The sequence below is a fragment of the Festucalex cinctus genome, chromosome 16 (genome assembly GCF_051991245.1).
Source record: "Festucalex cinctus isolate MCC-2025b chromosome 16, RoL_Fcin_1.0, whole genome shotgun sequence".
Lineage (NCBI taxonomy): Eukaryota > Metazoa > Chordata > Actinopteri > Syngnathiformes > Syngnathidae > Festucalex > Festucalex cinctus.
Window position 1 is genome coordinate 16,880,223 of NC_135426.1, and position 19,182 is coordinate 16,899,404.

Genomic DNA, 19,182 nt, shown 5'->3' on the forward strand with positions numbered 1-19,182 from the left:
TTTTAAAACTGTTTATTTTTTTTAAACTTTGTTTTAATAAGAAAAAAATAATTTACATTTTAAAAAATTTATTTACTTGGTTAAATGCTTATCGTAAATGTGTAAAATTTCATTTTGTATTTATTTTTTAAATATTTGATTATGATAGATCGTAGTATAAAGGATAGTTTTACAGAAACATTTTAAAATCCTTAAAGGACTCTCCATGTTCCAATATAGCCGGCTTTTATGAAGATTATACTCGTTTCTTACAATTAGTACAATAATATTTAATTGCATATCATGCTAATTTTTTTTATTTTCACATCACTTATCTTTCAATATAATTCATATTAATTCCAAAAGCATTCCACACGCATTCAAATTGTTAGTACTGTATTCAGCTTTCAGCATACACACACACAGTTTTCTCCAGAAATTGCACGTCTGTTTTGCTTGACAGTTCGTTCCCTTCAGCTCAGCGGCAATATCAAACGTATACAGGGAGTAAAAGTAAAAAGTCGTCATCAAAAATAAATACCGTACTCAAAATAGACAGTTCAACAACAATAAGGTTCCACCCTCTATCCATTGTCTTCTTCTTTTGCGCCTCTTCCTTCTTCTTAGCCTGCTGAGAAAATATCAGATGCTAAGCTAACGTCACATCCTCTAAGTTGTGGATTTTCACCTATAAATCAAGGCTCACTTGACTTCCATGCGCTAATGCTAACAGCTAGCTGTACGCTAAAATGTTGGCGCTCACCTCTCGAGCACCTCAGCATGACGGTCAGCAAAATGCCGCCGCTAACAATTCCCGCCAAGACGAAAAGGCTGTTCCGTTCACGAGGCCGCCACCCCGACGCCATCGCACCTGTCACACAAAAGGTGGAGCTCACTCATTAACGGCAAGTTGTCAGCCATCCCGGCCAGGGTGCCTTACACTCGACGCGGATGCTGTCGGAGACATTCTCCGGATTGCGGCTGGAGGTACACGTGAAGTGTGTGATGTCGCGGAAGGCGAGGGACGCGAGAACAACTCCGCCCTTGCCGTCCTGGTCGCACATGTTGTAGGCGGTCCCAAGTGGGGGTTTGACCATCCAAGATAGGTTGGCGTCCAAATCCGGGGACAAACATCGGAGTCCCACCCAGCAACCGCCGTCCGAATGCACGGAAAACAGCGTTCGTATATTTGGTTTCTGGAGGTGTCCTGTGTGGGGACAGCAAACTATGTGAGCTAGTTAGTACGCTAACTAGCTCACGTGGTGCCCAGAGACTTACTTTTCACCACTAGTTTCACCACTCTCTCCACGCTGCGCTTCTCCGTATCCACTAGTTCCACGCTGTAGTCCACGGCGTCCTCCTGGCTCACGTTGCGGATCGTTAGGTCGCCTAGTGACAAGCGCGGACACGGTCAAACCAGGATTTTAAAATTATACTTAGTTTTTATTTTGTTTTGACCTTTGTTTTATAAATTATTTTAGTTTTAATGTTTTTATTGCAAGTTCTTCTTCTTCTTTTTTTTTTTAAATGACCATGTATAGTATGGCGTTTAAAAAACAACAACAAAAAACGACCATTTATAGTATGGCGTTTTAAAAAACAAAAAAAACAAAACGACCATGTATACTCAAGCGTTTTTTGTTTGTTTGTTTGTTTTTTATTTAAAAAAAAAAAAAAAAAAAAAAAAAAAAAAAACATGTATAATCAGGCTTTTTTTTTTTTTTTGTTTTTTTGTTTTTTCAAAGACCTGCTCAGTGGTCAAGTGGTAGAGTGTGCTCAGTGGTCAAGTGGTAGAGTGTCCACCCTGAGACTGGGAGGTAATGGGTTCAATCCCCCGGCCGGGTCAAAGACTATAAAAATAAACGACCATGGATATAGTAAGCTGTTTTTTGTTTTGTTTTTTTGTTTGTTTGTTTTTTAAAAGAAGAAAACGACCATGTATAGTAAGGCATTTAAAAAACAAAAACAAAAAACGACCATGTATACTAAGGCGTTTTTTTTTTTTTTTTTTTTTTAAACGACCATGTATAGTATGGCGTTTAAAAAAAACAAAACAAAACCAAAAAAAAACGACCATGTAGAGGCAGCCGTTTTTTTTTTTTTTTTGTTTTTTGTTTTTTTCCAAACGACCATGTATAGTATGGCGTTGTTGTTTTTTTTAAAACATCGACCATGTCCGTTTTTTGTTTTGTTTTAAACGAACACGTATAGTATGGCGTTTAAAAAAATAAAAAATAAAAAAACGACCATTTATACTAAGGCGTTTAAAAACAAACAAACAATAAAAAACGACCATGTATAGTAAGGCTTTTTTTTTCTCCCAGAAAAACGACCATGTATAGTAAGGCATTTTTTTTCTCCCAAAAAAACCCGACCATGTATAGTAAGGCATTTTTTTTCTCCCAAAAAAACGACCATGTATAGTAAGGCAAAAAAAAATTCCCCCCAAAAAACGACCATGTATAGTAAGGCATGTTTTTTTCTCCCAAAAACACGACCATGTATAGTAAGGCATTTTTGTTTCTCCCAAAAAAACGACCATGTATAGTAAGGCTTTTTTTTTTCTCCCAGAAAAATGACCATGTATAGTAAGGCTTTTTTTTTTCTCCCAGAAAAACGACCATGTATAGTAAGGCTGTTTTTTTTCTCCCAGAAAAACGACCATGTATAGTAAGGCATTTTTTTTCTCCCAAAAAAACGACCATGTATAGTAAGGCTTTTTTTTTTCTCCCCAAAAAACGACCATGTATAGTAAGGCATTTTTTTTCTCCCCAAAAAACGACCATGTATAGTAAGGCATTTTTTTTCTCCGAAAAAAAACCGACCATGTATAGTAAGGCATCTTTTTTCTCCCCAAAAAAACGGACCATGTATAGTGAGGCATTTTATTTCTCCCCAAAAAACGACCATGTATAGTAAGGCATTTTGTTTCTCCGAAAAAAAAAAACCGACCATGTATAGTAAGGCTTTTTTTTTCTCCGAAAAAAAACGACCATGTATAGTAAGGCATTTTTTTTCTCCCAAAAAAACGACCATGTATAGTAAGGCTTTTTTTTTCTCCGAAAAAAAACGACCATGTATAGTAAGGCATTTTTTTTCTCCCAAAAAAACGACCATGTATAGTAAGGCTTTTTTTTCTCCCAAAAAAATGACCATGTATAGTAAGGCTTTTTTTTTTCTCCCCAAAAAACAACCATGTATAGTAAGGCTTTTTTTTTCTCCCAGAAAAACGACCATGTATAGTAAGGCATTTTTTTTCTCCCAAAAAAACGACCATGTATAGTAAGGCAAAAAAAAATTCCCCCCAAAAAACGACCATGTATAGTAAGGCATGTTTTTTTCTCCCAAAAACACGACCATGTATAGTAAGGCATTTTTGTTTCTCCCAAAAAAACGACCATGTATAGTAAGGCTTTTTTTTTTCTCCCAGAAAAATGACCATGTATAGTAAGGCTTTTTTTTTTCTCCCAGAAAAACGACCATGTATAGTAAGGCTGTTTTTTTTCTCCCAGAAAAACGACCATGTATAGTAAGGCATTTTTTTTCTCCCAAAAAAAACGACCATGTATAGTAAGGCTTTTTTTTTTCTCCCCAAAAAACGACCATGTATAGTAAGGCATTTTTTTTCTCCCCAAAAAACGACCATGTATAGTAAGGCATTTTTTTTCTCCGAAAAAAAACCGACCATGTATAGTAAGGCATCTTTTTTCTCCCCAAAAAAACGGACCATGTATAGTGAGGCATTTTATTTCTCCCCAAAAAACGACCATGTATAGTAAGGCATTTTGTTTCTCCGAAAAAAAAAAACCGACCATGTATAGTAAGGCTTTTTTTTTTCTCCGAAAAAAAACGACCATGTATAGTAAGGCATTTTTTTTCTCCCAAAAAAACGACCATGTATAGTAAGGCTTTTTTTTTCTCCGAAAAAAAACGACCATGTATAGTAAGGCATTTTTTTTTCTCCCAAAAAAACGACCATGTATAGTAAGGCTTTTTTTTCTCCCAAAAAAATGACCATGTATAGTAAGGCTTTTTTTTTTCTCCCCAAAAAACGACCATGTATAGTAAGGCTTTTTTTTTTCTCCCCAAAAAACGACCATGTATAGTAAGGCATTTTTTTTCTCCCAAAAAAACGACCATGTATAGTAAGGCATTTTTTTTCTCCCCCCCAAAAAATGACCATGTATAGTAAGGCATTTTTTTTCTCCCAAAAAAACGACCATGTATAGTAAGGCTTTTTTTTTCCTCCGAAAAAAAAACGACCATGTATAGTAAGGCTTTTTTTTTCTCTCCCAGAAAAATGACCATGTATAGTAAGGCATTTTTTTTCTCCCCCCCAAAAAAATGACCATGTATAGTAGGGCATTTTTTTTCTCCCAAAAAAACGACCATGTATGGTAAGGCTTTTTTTTTGTCCGAAAAAAAAAACGACCAGTATAGTAAGGCATTTTTTTCTCCCAAAAAAAACGACCATGTATAGTAAGGCATTTTTTTTCTCCCAAAAAAACGACCATGTATAGTAAGGCTTTTTTTTTTCTCCCCCAAAAAAACGACCATGTACAGTAAGGCTTTTTTTTTTCTCCCAAAAAAACGACCATGTATATAGTAAGCCATTTTTTTTCTCCCCCCCAAAAAAATAACCATGTATAGTAAGGCATTTTTTTTCTCCCAAAAAAACGACCATGTATAGTAAGGCATTTTATTTCTCCCCAAAAAACGACCATGTATAGTAAGGCATTTTGTTTCTCCGAAAAAAAAAAACCGACCATGTATAGTAAGGCTTTTTTTTTCTCCGAAAAAAAACGACCATGTATAGTAAGGCATTTTTTTTCTCCCAAAAAAACGACCATGTATAGTAAGGCTTTTTTTTTCTCCGAAAAAAAACGACCATGTATAGTAAGGCATTTTTTTTCTCCCAAAAAAACGACCATGTATAGTAAGGCTTTTTTTTCTCCCAAAAAAATGACCATGTATAGTAAGGCTTTTTTTTTTCTCCCCAAAAAACAACCATGTATAGTAAGGCTTTTTTTTTCTCCCAGAAAAACGACCATGTATAGTAAGGCATTTTTTTTCTCCCAAAAAAACGACCATGTATAGTAAGGCAAAAAAAAATTCCCCCCAAAAAACGACCATGTATAGTAAGGCATGTTTTTTTCTCCCAAAAACACGACCATGTATAGTAAGGCATTTTTGTTTCTCCCAAAAAAACGACCATGTATAGTAAGGCTTTTTTTTTTCTCCCAGAAAAATGACCATGTATAGTAAGGCTTTTTTTTTTCTCCCAGAAAAACGACCATGTATAGTAAGGCTGTTTTTTTTCTCCCAGAAAAACGACCATGTATAGTAAGGCATTTTTTTTCTCCCAAAAAAAACGACCATGTATAGTAAGGCTTTTTTTTTTCTCCCCAAAAAACGACCATGTATAGTAAGGCATTTTTTTTCTCCCCAAAAAACGACCATGTATAGTAAGGCATTTTTTTTCTCCGAAAAAAAACCGACCATGTATAGTAAGGCATCTTTTTTCTCCCCAAAAAAACGGACCATGTATAGTGAGGCATTTTATTTCTCCCCAAAAAACGACCATGTATAGTAAGGCATTTTGTTTCTCCGAAAAAAAAAAACCGACCATGTATAGTAAGGCTTTTTTTTTTCTCCGAAAAAAAACGACCATGTATAGTAAGGCATTTTTTTTCTCCCAAAAAAACGACCATGTATAGTAAGGCTTTTTTTTTCTCCGAAAAAAAACGACCATGTATAGTAAGGCATTTTTTTTTCTCCCAAAAAAACGACCATGTATAGTAAGGCTTTTTTTTCTCCCAAAAAAATGACCATGTATAGTAAGGCTTTTTTTTTTCTCCCCAAAAAACGACCATGTATAGTAAGGCTTTTTTTTTTCTCCCCAAAAAACGACCATGTATAGTAAGGCATTTTTTTTCTCCCAAAAAAACGACCATGTATAGTAAGGCATTTTTTTTCTCCCCCCCAAAAAATGACCATGTATAGTAAGGCATTTTTTTTCTCCCAAAAAAACGACCATGTATAGTAAGGCTTTTTTTTTCCTCCGAAAAAAAAACGACCATGTATAGTAAGGCTTTTTTTTTCTCTCCCAGAAAAATGACCATGTATAGTAAGGCATTTTTTTTCTCCCCCCCAAAAAAATGACCATGTATAGTAGGGCATTTTTTTTTCTCCCAAAAAAACGACCATGTATGGTAAGGCTTTTTTTTTGTCCGAAAAAAAAAACGACCAGTATAGTAAGGCATTTTTTTCTCCCAAAAAAAACGACCATGTATAGTAAGGCATTTTTTTTCTCCCAAAAAAACGACCATGTATAGTAAGGCTTTTTTTTTTCTCCCCCAAAAAAACGACCATGTACAGTAAGGCTTTTTTTTTTCTCCCAAAAAAACGACCATGTATATAGTAAGCCATTTTTTTTCTCCCCCCCAAAAAAATAACCATGTATAGTAAGGCATTTTTTTTCTCCCAAAAAAACGACCATGTATAGTAAGGCATTTTTTTTTTTCTCCCCAAAAAAACCGACCATGTATAGTAAGGCTTTTTTTTTTCTCCCAAAAAAACGACCATGTATAGTAAGGCATTTTTTTTCTCCGAAAAAAAAAAACGACCATGTAGTAAGGCTTTTTTTTTCTCCGAAAAAAACGACCATGTATAGTAAGGCTTTTTTTTTCTCCCAAAAAAACGACCATGTATAGTAAGGCATTTTTTTTCTCCCAAAAAAACGGCCATGTATAGTAAGGCTTTTTTTTTCTCCCAAAAAAACGACCATGTATAGTAAGGCTTTTTTTTTTCTCCCCAAAAAACGACCATGTATAGTAAGGCTTTTTTTTTTCTCCCCAAAAAACGACCATGTATAGTAAGGCATTTTTTTTCTCCCAAAAAAACGACCATGTATAGTAAGGCATTTTTTTTCTCCCCCCCAAAAAATTACCATGTATAGTAAGGCATTTTTTTTCTCCCAAAAAAACGACCATGTATAGTAAGGCTTTTTTTTTTTCTCCGAAAAAAAAACGACCATGTATAGTAAGGCATTTTTTTTCTCCCCAAAAAAACGGACCATGTATAATGAGGCATTTTTTTTCTCCCCAAAAAACGAGCATGTATAGTAAGGCATTTTTTTTCTCCGAAAAAAAAACGACCATGTATAGTAAGGCTTTTTTTCAGACGAAAAAACGACCATGTATAGTAAGGCTTTTTTTTTTCTCCCAGAAAAACGACCATGTATAGTAAGGCTTTTTTTTTTCTCCCCCAAAAAAACGACCATGTATAGTAAGGCATTTTTTTTCTCCCAAAAAAACGACCATGTATAGTAAGGCATTTTATTTCTCCCCAAAAAACGACCATGTATAGTAAGGCATTTCTTTTTCTCCCAAAAACACGACCATGTATAGTAAGGCTTTTTTTTTTCTCCCAAAAACACGACCATGTATAGTAAGGCTTTTTTTTTTCTCCCAAAAAAACGACCATGTATAGTAAGCCATTTTTTTTTCTCCCAAAAAAACGACCATGTATAGTAAGGCTTTTTTTTCTCCCAGAAAAACGACCATGTATAGTAAGGCTGTTTTTTTTCTCCCAGAAAAACGACCATGTATAGTAAGGCATTTTTTTTCTCCCAAAAAAACGACCATGTATAGTAAGGCTTTTTTTTTTCTCCCCAAAAAACGACCATGTATAGTAAGGCATTTTTTTTCTCCCAAAAAAACGACCATGTATAGTAAGGCATTTTTTTTCTCCCCCCCAAAAAATGACCATGTATAGTAAGGCATTTTTTTTCTCCCCAAAAAAACGGACCATGTATAGTGAGGCATTTTTTTTCTCCCCAAAAAACGACCATGTATAGTAAGGCATTTTTTTTCTCCGAAAAAAAAACGACCATGTACAGTAAGGCTTTTTTTTTTCTCCCAAAAAAACGACCATGTATATAGTAAGGCATTTTTTTTCTCCCCCCCAAAAAAATAACCATGTATAGTAAGGCATTTTTTTTCTCCCAAAAAAACGACCATGTATAGTAAGGCATTTTATTTCTCCCCAAAAAACGACCATGTATAGTAAGGCATTTCTTTTTCTCCCAAAAACACGACCATGTATAGTAAGGCTTTTTTTTTCTCCCAAAAACACGACCATGTATAGTAAGGCATTTTTTTTTCTCCCAAAAAAACGACCATGTATAGTAAGGCATTTTTTTTCTCCCCCCAAAAAAATTACCATGTATAGTAAGGCATTTTTTTTCTCCCAAAAAAACGACCATGTATAGTAAGGCTTTTTTTTTTTCTCCGAAAAAAAAACGACCATGTATAGTAAGGCATTTTTTTTCTCCCCAAAAAAACGGACCATGTATAATGAGGCATTTTTTTTCTCCCCAAAAAACGAGCATGTATAGTAAGGCATTTTTTTTCTCCGAAAAAAAAACGACCATGTATAGTAAGGCTTTTTTTCAGACGAAAAAACGACCATGTATAGTAAGGGTTTTTTTTTTCTCCCCAAAAAACGACCAAGTATAGTAAGGCTTTTTTTTTTCTCCCAGAAAAACGACCATGTATAGTAAGGCTTTTTTTTTTCTCCCCCAAAAAAACGACCATGTATAGTAAGGCATTTTTTTTCTCCCAAAAAAACGACCATGTATAGTAAGGCATTTTATTTCTCCCCAAAAAACGACCATGTATAGTAAGGCATTTCTTTTTCTCCCAAAAACACGACCATGTATAGTAAGGCTTTTTTTTTTCTCCCAAAAACACGACCATGTATAGTAAGGCATTTTTTTTTCTCCCAAAAAAACGACCATGTATAGTAAGGCATTTTTTTTTCTCCCAAAAAAACGACCATGTATAGTAAGGCTTTTTTTTCTCCCAGAAAAACGACCATGTATAGTAAGGCTGTTTTTTTTCTCCCAGAAAAACGACCATGTATAGTAAGGCATTTTTTTTCTCCCAAAAAAACGACCATGTATAGTAAGGCTTTTTTTTTTCTCCCCAAAAAACGACCATGTATAGTAAGGCATTTTTTTTCTCCCAAAAAAACGACCATGTATAGTAAGGCATTTTTTTTCTCCCCCCAAAAAAATGACCATGTATAGTAAGGCATTTTTTTTCTCCCCAAAAAAACGGACCATGTACAGTGAGGCATTTTTTTTCTCCCCAAAAAACGACCATGTATAGTAAGGCATTTTTTTTCTCCGAAAAAAAAAACGACCATGTACAGTAAGGCTTTTTTTTTTCTCCCAAAAAAACGACCATGTATATAGTAAGGCATTTTTTTTCTCCCCCCCAAAAAAATAACCATGTATAGTAAGCCATTTTTTTCTCCCAAAAAAACGACCATGTATAGTAAGGCATTTTTTTTTTCTCCCCAAAAAAAACGACCATGTATAGTAAGGCTTTTTTTTTCTCCCAAAAAAACGACCATGTATAGTAAGGCATTTTTTTTCTCCGAAAAAAAAAAACGACCATGTATAGTAAGGCTTTTTTTTTCTCCCAAAAAAACGACCATGTATAGTAAGGCATTTTTTTTCTCCCAAAAAAACGGCCATGTATAGTAAGGCTTTTTTTTTCTCCCAAAAAAACGACCATGTATAGTAAGGCTTTTTTTCCAGACGAAAAAACGACCATGTATAGTAAGGCTGTTTTTTTTTCCGACAAAAAAACGACCATGTATAGTAAGGCTTTTTTTTTCCGACAAAAAAACGACCATGTATAGTAAGGCTTTTTTTTCCGACAAAAAACGACCATGTATAGTAAGGCTTTTTTTTTCCGACAAAAAAACGACCATGTATAGTAAGGCTTTTTTTTCCGACAAAAAAATGACCATGTATAGTAAGGCTTTTTTTTCCGACAAAAAACGACCATGTATAGTAAGGCTTTTTTTTCCGACAAAAAAATGACCATGTATAGTAAGGCTTTTTTTTCCGACGAAAAAACGACCATGTATAGTAAGGCTTTTTTTTTTTTTTTTTTTTTTTTTTTTTAAATCCTAGTCATACTTACTAAACTCATTGCCCCTCTTTCCAGTAAACAGGCTAACAGCCCTGTGGTCTAGTGGTAGAGTGTCTACCCTCAGACACTGAAGTTGTGGTTTCGATCGCAGGCTGAGTCAAACCAAATGACCATGTATAGTAAGGCTTTTTTTTTCCGACAAAAAAAACGACCATGTATAGTAAGGTTTTTTTTTTCAGACAAAAAAAACGACCATGTATAGTAAGGCTTTTTTTTTCGACAAAAAAACGACCATGTATAGTAAGGCTTTTTTTTTTCTGACAAAAAAACGACCATGTATACTAAGGCTTTTTTTTTCGACAAAAAAACGACCATGTATAGTAAGGTTTTTTTTTCCGACAAAAAAACGACCATGTATAGTAAGGCTTTTTTTTCCGACAAAAAAACGACCATGTAAAGTAAGGCTTTTTTTTTCCCGACAAAAAAACGACCATGTATAGTAAGGCTTTTTTTTTTCCAACAAAAAAACGACCATGTATAGTAAGGGTTTTTTTTTTTTTTTTTTTTTTTTTTTTTTTTTTTTTAAAATCCTAGTCATACTTACTAAACTCATTGCCCCTCTTTCCAGTAAACAGGCTAACAGCCCTGTGGTCTAGTGGTAGAGTGTCTACCCTCAGACACTGAAGTTGTGGGTTCGATCGCAGGCTGAGTCAAACCAAATGACCATGTATAGTAAGGCTTTTTTTTTCCGACAAAAAAAACGACCAGGCAGTAAGGCTTTTTTTTCCGACAAAAAAACGACCATGTAAAGTAAGGCTTTTTTTTTCCGACAAAAAAACGACCATGTATAGTAAGGCTTTTTTTTTTCAGACAAAAAAAACGACCATGTATAGTAAGGCTTTTTTTCCGACAAAAAAAACGACCATGTATAGTAAGGCTTTTTTTTTTCTGACAAAAAAACGACCATGTATACTAAGGCTTTTTTTTTCGACAAAAAGACGACCATGTATAGTAAGGCTTTTTTTTTTCTCCCCAAAAAACTACCATGTATAGTAAGGCTTTTTTTTTCCGACAAAAAAACGACCATGTATAGTAAGGCTTTTTTTTTCAGACAAAAAAAACGACCATGTATAGTAAGGCTTTTTTTTCAGACAAAAAAACGACCATGTATACTAAGGATTTTTTTTTCGACAAAAAAACGACCATGTATAGTAAGGCTTTTTTTTCCGACAAAAAACGACCGTGTATAGTAAGGCTTTTTTTTTTCCGACAAAAAAACGACCATGTATAGTAAGGCTTTTTTTTCCGACAAAAAAACGACCATGTAAAGCAGGGGTGTCAAACTCATGTTAGCTCAGGGGCCGCATGGAGGAAAATATATTACCAAGTGGGCCGCATAGGTCAAATAACGGTATATAACTTAAAAACGGGTGCCGTAAATTATACGCAGATTTTTGCTATTTGTGGGCCAGCCCTAAATTACGGAGCTCAACTGTCATGATATTGTTCCAAAAAAAAAAAAAAAAAAAATATATATATATATATATATATATATATATATATATATATATATATATATATATAAATGCAAATGGAACGCGGCAACGCTGAGTTCTGGACGTGTTAAATCACATGCGTTGCATATATATTGTTCCCAGAATGCATTGCGTGGCGCAGTTGTTTTATTATAACATTATATTACATTCTATTATATTATTATTATATTATTATTATATTATATTACATTATAAAGATGCTAATCCTTGTCATATCTATTTGTGTTACGAGTAATTGAATTTGTGTCGTATTTAACACGTTTGTTGGTCTATGATTAAAAAAAAATAAAAATAAAAAAAAATAAAATAAAAAAAAAAAAAAATAATAATAATAGTAATTAAACAAACTGTACCTTTAAGTTGTGTGTAAAATAATGACATCCTGGAGGATTCCCCTGTACAAGTTGCATTGCTCATCTGAGGACTGCTTGTGAAATTACAAATTTTATATATTTTGATTGTGGCCGGCTGATTAATTAATCCAACATTACTATTTTTTTTTTTTTCAAGCTTTACAAAATCATCTCGCGGGCCGGATTAAACCCCTTTGCGGGCCTGATCCGGCCCGCGGGCCTTATGTTTGACACCCCTGATGTAAAGTAAGGCTTTTTTTTTCCCGACAAAAAAACGACCATGTATAGTAAGGCTTTTTTTCCGACAAAAAACGACCATGTATAGTAAGGCTTTTTTTTTTCTGACAAAAAAACGACCATGTATAGTAAGGCTTTTTTTCAGACGAAAAAACGACCATGTATAGTAAGGCTTTTTTTTTTCCGACAAAAAAACGACCATGTATAGTTAGGCATTTTTTTTCCCGACAAAAAAACGACCATGTATAGTAAGGCTTTTTTTTTTCTGACAAAAAAACGACCATGTATAGTAAGGCTTTTTTTCAGACGAAAAAACGACCATGTATAGTAAGGCTTTTTTTTTTTCGACAAAAAAACGACCATGTATAGTAAGGCTTTTTTTTCCGACAAAAAAACGACCATGTAAGGCTTTTTTTTCCGACAAAAAACGACCATGTATAGTAAGGCTTTTTTTTTCCGACAAAAAAACGACCATGTATAGTAAGGCTTTTTTTTCCGACAAAAAAACGACCATGTAAAGTAAGGCTTTTTTTTTCCCGACAAAAAAACGACCATGTATAGTAAGGCTTTTTTTTCCGACAAAAAACGACCATGTATAGTAAGGCTTTTTTTTTCGACAAAAAAACGACCATGTATAGTAAGGCTTTTTTTTTCTGACAAAAAACGACCATGTATAGTAAGGCTTTTTATTTCGACAAAAAAACGACCATGTATAGTAAGGCTTTTTTTTCCGACAAAAAAACGACCATGTATAGTAAGGCTTTTTTTTCCGACGAAAAAACGACCATGTATAGTAAGGCTTTTTTTTCCGACAAAAAAACGACCATGTATAGTAAGGCTTTTTTTTTTCTGACAAAAAAACGACCATGTATACTAAGGCTTTTTTTTTCGACAAAAAAACGACCATGTATAGTAAGGCTTTTTTTTTTCTCCCCAAAAAACGACCATGTATAGTAATGCATATTTTTTTTCCCGACAAAAAAACGACCATGTATAGTAAGGCTTTTTTTTTTCTGACAAAAAAACTACCATGTATAGTAAGGCTTTTTTTCAGACGTAAAAACGACCATGTATAGTAAGGCTTTTTTTTTTCCGACAAAAAAACGACCATGTATAGTAAGGCTTTTTTTTCCGACAAAAAAACGACCATGTATAGTAAGGCTTTTTTTTTCCGACAAAAAAACGACCATGTATAGTAAGGCTTTTTTTTCCGACAAAAAACGACCATGTATAGTAAGGCTTTTTTTTTCCGACAAAAAAACGACCATGTATAGTAAGGCTTTTTTTTCCGACAAAAAAACCATGTAAAGTAAGGCTTTTTTTTTCCCGACAAAAAAACGACCATGTATAGTAAGGCTTTTTTTTCCGACAAAAAAACGACCATGTATAGTAAGGCTTTTTTTTTCGACAAAAAAACGACCATGTATAGTAAGGCTTTTTTTTCAGACAAAAAAAACGACCATGTATAGAAGGCTTTTTTTTCCGACAAAAAAACGACCATGTATAGTAAGGCTTTTTTTTCTGACAAAAAAACGACCATGTATACTAAGGCTTTTTTTTTCGACAAAAAAACGACCATGTATAGTAAGGCTTTTTTTTTTCTCCCCAAAAAACGACCATGTATAGTAATGCATATTTTTTTTCCCGACAAAAAAACGACCATGTATAGTAAGGCTTTTTTTTTTCTGACAAAAAAACTACCATGTATAGTAAGGCTTTTTTTCAGACGTAAAAACGACCATGTATAGTAAGGCTTTTTTTTTTCCGACAAAAAAACGACCATGTATAGTAAGGCTTTTTTTTCCGACAAAAAAACGACCATGTATAGTAAGGCTTTTTTTTTCCGACAAAAAAACGACCATGTATAGTAAGGCTTTTTTTTCCGACAAAAAACGACCATGTATAGTAAGGCTTTTTTTTTCCGACAAAAAAACGACCATGTATAGTAAGGCTTTTTTTTCCGACAAAAAAACCATGTAAAGTAAGGCTTTTTTTTTCCCGACAAAAAAACGACCATGTATAGTAAGGCTTTTTTTTCCGACAAAAAAACGACCATGTATAGTAAGGCTTTTTTTTTCGACAAAAAAACGACCATGTATAGTAAGGCTTTTTTTTCAGACAAAAAAAACGACCATGTATAGAAGGCTTTTTTTTCCGACAAAAAAACGACCATGTATAGTAAGGCTTTTTTTTTCCGACAAAAAAACGACCATGTATAGTAAGGCTTTTTTTTCCGACAAAAAACGACCATGTATAGTAAGGCTTTTTTTTTTCCCGACAAAAAAACGACCATGTATAGTAAGGCTTTTTTTTTTCTGACAAAAAAACGACCATGTATAGTAAGGCTTTTTTTCAGACGAAAAAACGACCATGTATAGTAAGGCTTTTTTTTTTACGACAAAAAAACGACCATGTATAGTAAGGCTTTTTTTTCCGACAAAAAAACGACCATGTATATATAGTAAGGCTTTTTTTTCCGACAAAAAAACGACCATGTATAGTAAGGCTTTTTTTTCCGACAAAAAACGACCATGTATAGTAAGGCTTTTTTTTCAGACAAAAAAAACGACCATGTATTAGTAAGGCTTTTTTTTCCGACAAAAAAAACGACCATGTATAGTAGGGGTGTGAATTGCCTAGTACCTGACGATTCGATTCGTATCACGATTCACAGGTCACGATTCGATTCGATACCGATTAATCCCGATACGAATGGTCACGATTCGATACCGATTAATCCCGATACGAATTTATAAGTCGATTGTTGCGATTTTTTTTCATTCATGTTTAGAAAATACTAATCAGTAAGCTTGTAGAGTGTAAGATTTATATGAAAATTTATTATTTATTTATCTGAAATTTTCAGTCTTATAGAGGTTGTTTGAACAGCATTAAAATAAAAATATTAAGGCTTAATGTGCCGTTCATATAACATTCTTCCATGCTCAAGGTGTGAATCCTTAAAAAAAAAAAAAAAAAAAAAAAAAAAAAAAAAAAAAATCGATTCTGCCGATTATTGAATCGATTCGAGAATCGAGCGATGTAGTATCGCGATATATCGCCGAATCGATTTTTTTTTTAACACCCCTAATGTATAGTAAGGCTTTTTTTTCCGACAAAAAACGACCATGTATAGTAAGGCTTTTTTTTTCCGACAAAAAAACGACCATGTATAGTAAGGCTTTTTTTTCCGACAAAAAAACCATGTAAAGTAAGGCTTTTTTTTTCCCGACAAAAAAACGACCATGTATAGTAAGGCTTTTTTTTCCGACAAAAAAACGACCATGTATAGTAAGGCTTTTTTTTTCGACAAAAAAACGACCATGTATAGTAAGGCTTTTTTTTCAGACAAAAAAAACGACCATGTATAGAAGGCTTTTTTTTCCGACAAAAAAACGACCATGTATAGTAAGGCTTTTTTTTCTGACAAAAAAACGACCATGTATACTAAGGCTTTTTTTTTCGACAAAAAAACGACCATGTATAGTAAGGCTTTTTTTTTTCCCGACAAAAAAACGACCATGTATAGTAAGGCTTTTTTTTTTCTGACAAAAAAACGACCATGTATAGTAAGGCTTTTTTTCAGACGAAAAAACGACCATGTATAGTAAGGCTTTTTTTTTTCCGACAAAAAAACGACCATGTATAGTAAGGCTTTTTTTTCCGACAAAAAAACGACCATGTATAGTAAGGCTTTTTTTTCCGACAAAAAAACGACCATGTATAGTAAGGCTTTTTTTTCCGACAAAAAACGACCATGTATAGTAAGGCTTTTTTTTCAGACAAAAAAAACGACCATGTATAGTAAGGCTTTTTTTTCCGACAAAAAAACGACCATGTATAGTAGGGGTGTGAATTGCCTAGTACCTGACGATTCGATTCGTATCACGATTCACAGGTCACGATTCGATTCGATACCGATTAATCCCGATACGAATGGTCACGATTCGATACCGATTAATCCCGATACGAATTTATAAGTCGATTGTTGCGATTTTTTTTCATTCATGTTTAGAAAATACTAATCAGTAAGCTTGTAGAGTGTAAGATTTATATGAAAATTTATTATTTATTTATCTGAAATTTTCAGTCTTATAGAGGTTGTTTGAACAGCATTAAAATAAAAATATTAAGGCTTAATGTGCCGTTCATATAACATTCTTCCATGCTCAAGGTGTGAATCCTTAAAAAAAAAAAAAAAAAAAAAAATCGATTCTGCCGATTATTGAATCGATTCGAGAATCGCGCGATGTAGTATCGCGATATATCGCCGAATCGATTTTTTTTTAAACACCCCTAATGTATAGTAAGGCTTTTTTTTTTTCCCCAAAAACGACCATGTATAGTAAGGCATTTTTTTTCTCCCCCCCCAAAAAATAACCATGTATAGTAAGGCATTTTTTTTCTCCCAAAAAAACGACCATGTATAGTAAGGCATTTTTTTTTTCGACAAAAAAACGACCATGTATAGTAGTATAGTAAGGCTTTTTTTTTTCGACAAAAAAACAACCATGTATAGTAAGGCTTTTTTTTTCCGACAAAAAAACGACCATGTATAGTAAGGCTTTTTTTTTTTTTTTTTTTTTTTTTTTTTTAAATCCTAGTCATACTTACTAAACTCATTGCCCCTCTTTCCAGTAAACAGGCTAACAGCCCTGTGGTCTAGTGGTAGAGTGTCTACCCTCAGACACTGAAGTTGTGGGTTCGATCCCAGTCTGAGTCAAACCAAACAACCATGTATAGTAAGGCATTTTTTTTTTTCGACAAAAAAACGACCATGTATAGTAGTATAGTAAGGCTTTTTTTTTTTCGACAAAAAAACAACCATGTATAGTAAGGCTTTTTTTTTTCCGACAAAAAAACGACCATGTATAGTAAGGCTTTTTTTTTTTTTTTTTTTTAAATCCTAGTCATACTTACTAAACTCATTACCCCTCTTTCCAGTAAACAGGCTAACAGCCCTGTGGTCTAGTGGTAGAGTGTCTTCCCTCAGACACTGAAGTTGTGGGTTCGATCCCAGGCTGAGTCAAACCAAAAGACCATGTATAGTAAGGCTTTTTTTCAGACGAAAAAACGACCATGTATAGTAAGGCTTTTTTTTTTCCGACAAAAAAACGACCATGTATAGTAAGGCATTTTTTTTCCCGACAAAAAAACGACCATGTATAGTAAGGCTTTTTTTTTTCTGACAAAAAAACGACCATGTATAGTAAGGCTTTTTTTCAGACGAAAAAACGACCATGTATAGTAAGGCTTTTTTTTTTTCGACAAAAAAACGACCATGTATAGTAAGGCTTTTTTTTCCGACAAAAAAACGACCATGTATAGTAAGGCTTTTTTTTCCGACAAAAAACGACCATGTATAGTAAGGCTTTTTTTTTCCGACAAAAAACGACCATGTATAGTAAGGCTTTTTTTTTCCCGACAAAAAAACCACCATGTATAGTAAGGCTTTTTTTTCCGACGAAAAAACGACCATGTATAGTAAGGCTTTTTTTTCCGACAAAAAAACGACCATGTATAGTAAGGCTTTTTTTTTTCTGACAAAAAAACGACCATGTATACAAAGGCTTTTTTTTTCGACAAAAAAACGACCATGTATAGTAAGGCTTTTTTTTTTCTCCCCAAAAAACGACCATGTATAGTAAGGCTTTTTTTTTCGACAAAAAAACGACCATGTATAGTAAGGCTTTTTTTTCAGACAAAAAAAACGACCATGTATAGAAGGCTTTTTTTTCCGACAAAAAAACGACCATGTATAGTAAGGCTTTTTTTTCTGACAAAAAAACGACCATGTATACTAAGGCTTTTTTTTTCGACAAAAAAACGACCATGTATAGTAAGGCTTTTTTTTTTCTCCCCAAAAAACGACCATGTATAGTAAGGCTTTTTTTTTTCCCGACAAAAAAACGACCATGTATAGTAAGGCTTTTTTTTTTCTGACAAAAAAACGACCATGTATAGTAAGGCTTTTTTTCAGACGAAAAAACGACCATGTATAGTAAGGCTTTTTTTTTTCCGACAAAAAAACGACCATGTATAGTAAGGCATTTTTTTTCCCGACAAAAAAACGACCATGTATAGTAAGGCTTTTTTTTTCCCGACAAAAAAACGACCATGTATAGTAAGGCTTTTTTTTCCGACAAAAAAACGACCATGTATAGTAAGGCTTTTTTTTTCGACAAAAAAACGACCATGTATAGTAAGGCTTTTTTTTCAGACAAAAAAAACGACCATGTATAGAAGGCTTTTTTTTCCGACAAAAAAACGACCATGTATAGTAAGGCTTTTTTTTCTGACAAAAAAACGACCATGTATACTAAGGCTTTTTTTTTCGACAAAAAAACGACCATGTATAGTAAGGCTTTTTTTTTTCCCGACAAAAAAACGACCATGTATAGTAAGGCTTTTTTTTTTCTGACAAAAAAACGACCATGTATAGTAAGGCTTTTTTTCAGACGAAAAAACGACCATGTATAGTAAGGCTTTTTTTTTTTCCGACAAAAAAACGACCATGTATAGTAAGGCTTTTTTTTCCGACAAAAAAACGACCATGTATAGTAAGGCTTTTTTTTCCGACAAAAAAACGACCATGTATAGTAAGGCTTTTTTTTCCGACAAAAAAACGACCATGTATAGTAAGGCTTTTTTTTCCGACAAAAAAACGACCATGTATAGTAAGGCTTTTTTTTCCGACAAAAAACGACCATGTATAGTAAGGCTTTTTTTTCCGACAAAAAAACGACCATGTATAGTAAGGCTTTTTTTTCCGACAAAAAAAACATGTAAAGTAAGGCTTTTTTTTTCCCGACAAAAAAACGACCATGTATAGTAAGGCTTTTTTTTTCGACAAAAAAACGACCATGTATAGTAAGGCTTTTTTTTTCGACAAAAAAACGACCATGTATAGTAAGGCTTTTTTTTCAGACAAAAAAAACGACCATGTATAGAAGGCTTTTTTTTCCGACAAAAAAACGACCATGTATAGTAAGGCTTTTTTTTCTGACAAAAAAACGACCATGTATACTAAGGCTTTTTTTTTCGACAAAAAAACGACCATGTATAGTAAGGCTTTTTTTTTTCTCCCCAAAAAACGACCATGTATAGTAA

The 19,182-nt window shown here is 33.6% G+C and overlaps 1 protein-coding gene across 3 annotated transcripts in view; it reads right to left on the reverse strand.

Moving 5' to 3' along the window:
- Positions 1 to 280: 280 nt before the first annotated feature.
- Positions 281 to 19,182, reverse strand: part of LOC144003446 (SLAM family member 5-like) — a 117,913-nt gene continuing 99,011 nt past the window's right edge. For 2 of the 3 annotated variants that reach the window (XM_077499696.1, XM_077499698.1), the window contains exons 4-7: positions 1,258 to 1,368; positions 920 to 1,186; positions 743 to 850; positions 281 to 610 (exon numbers count right to left, since the gene is read on the reverse strand). In XM_077499696.1, the coding sequence (XP_077355822.1) occupies positions 603 to 610; positions 743 to 850; positions 920 to 1,186; positions 1,258 to 1,368 (494 nt within the window). In that variant the 3' untranslated portion in view covers positions 281 to 602. The remainder of the gene's footprint in view (positions 611 to 742; positions 851 to 919; positions 1,187 to 1,257; positions 1,369 to 19,182) is intronic. The other variant, XM_077499697.1, reaches the window with a different exon arrangement.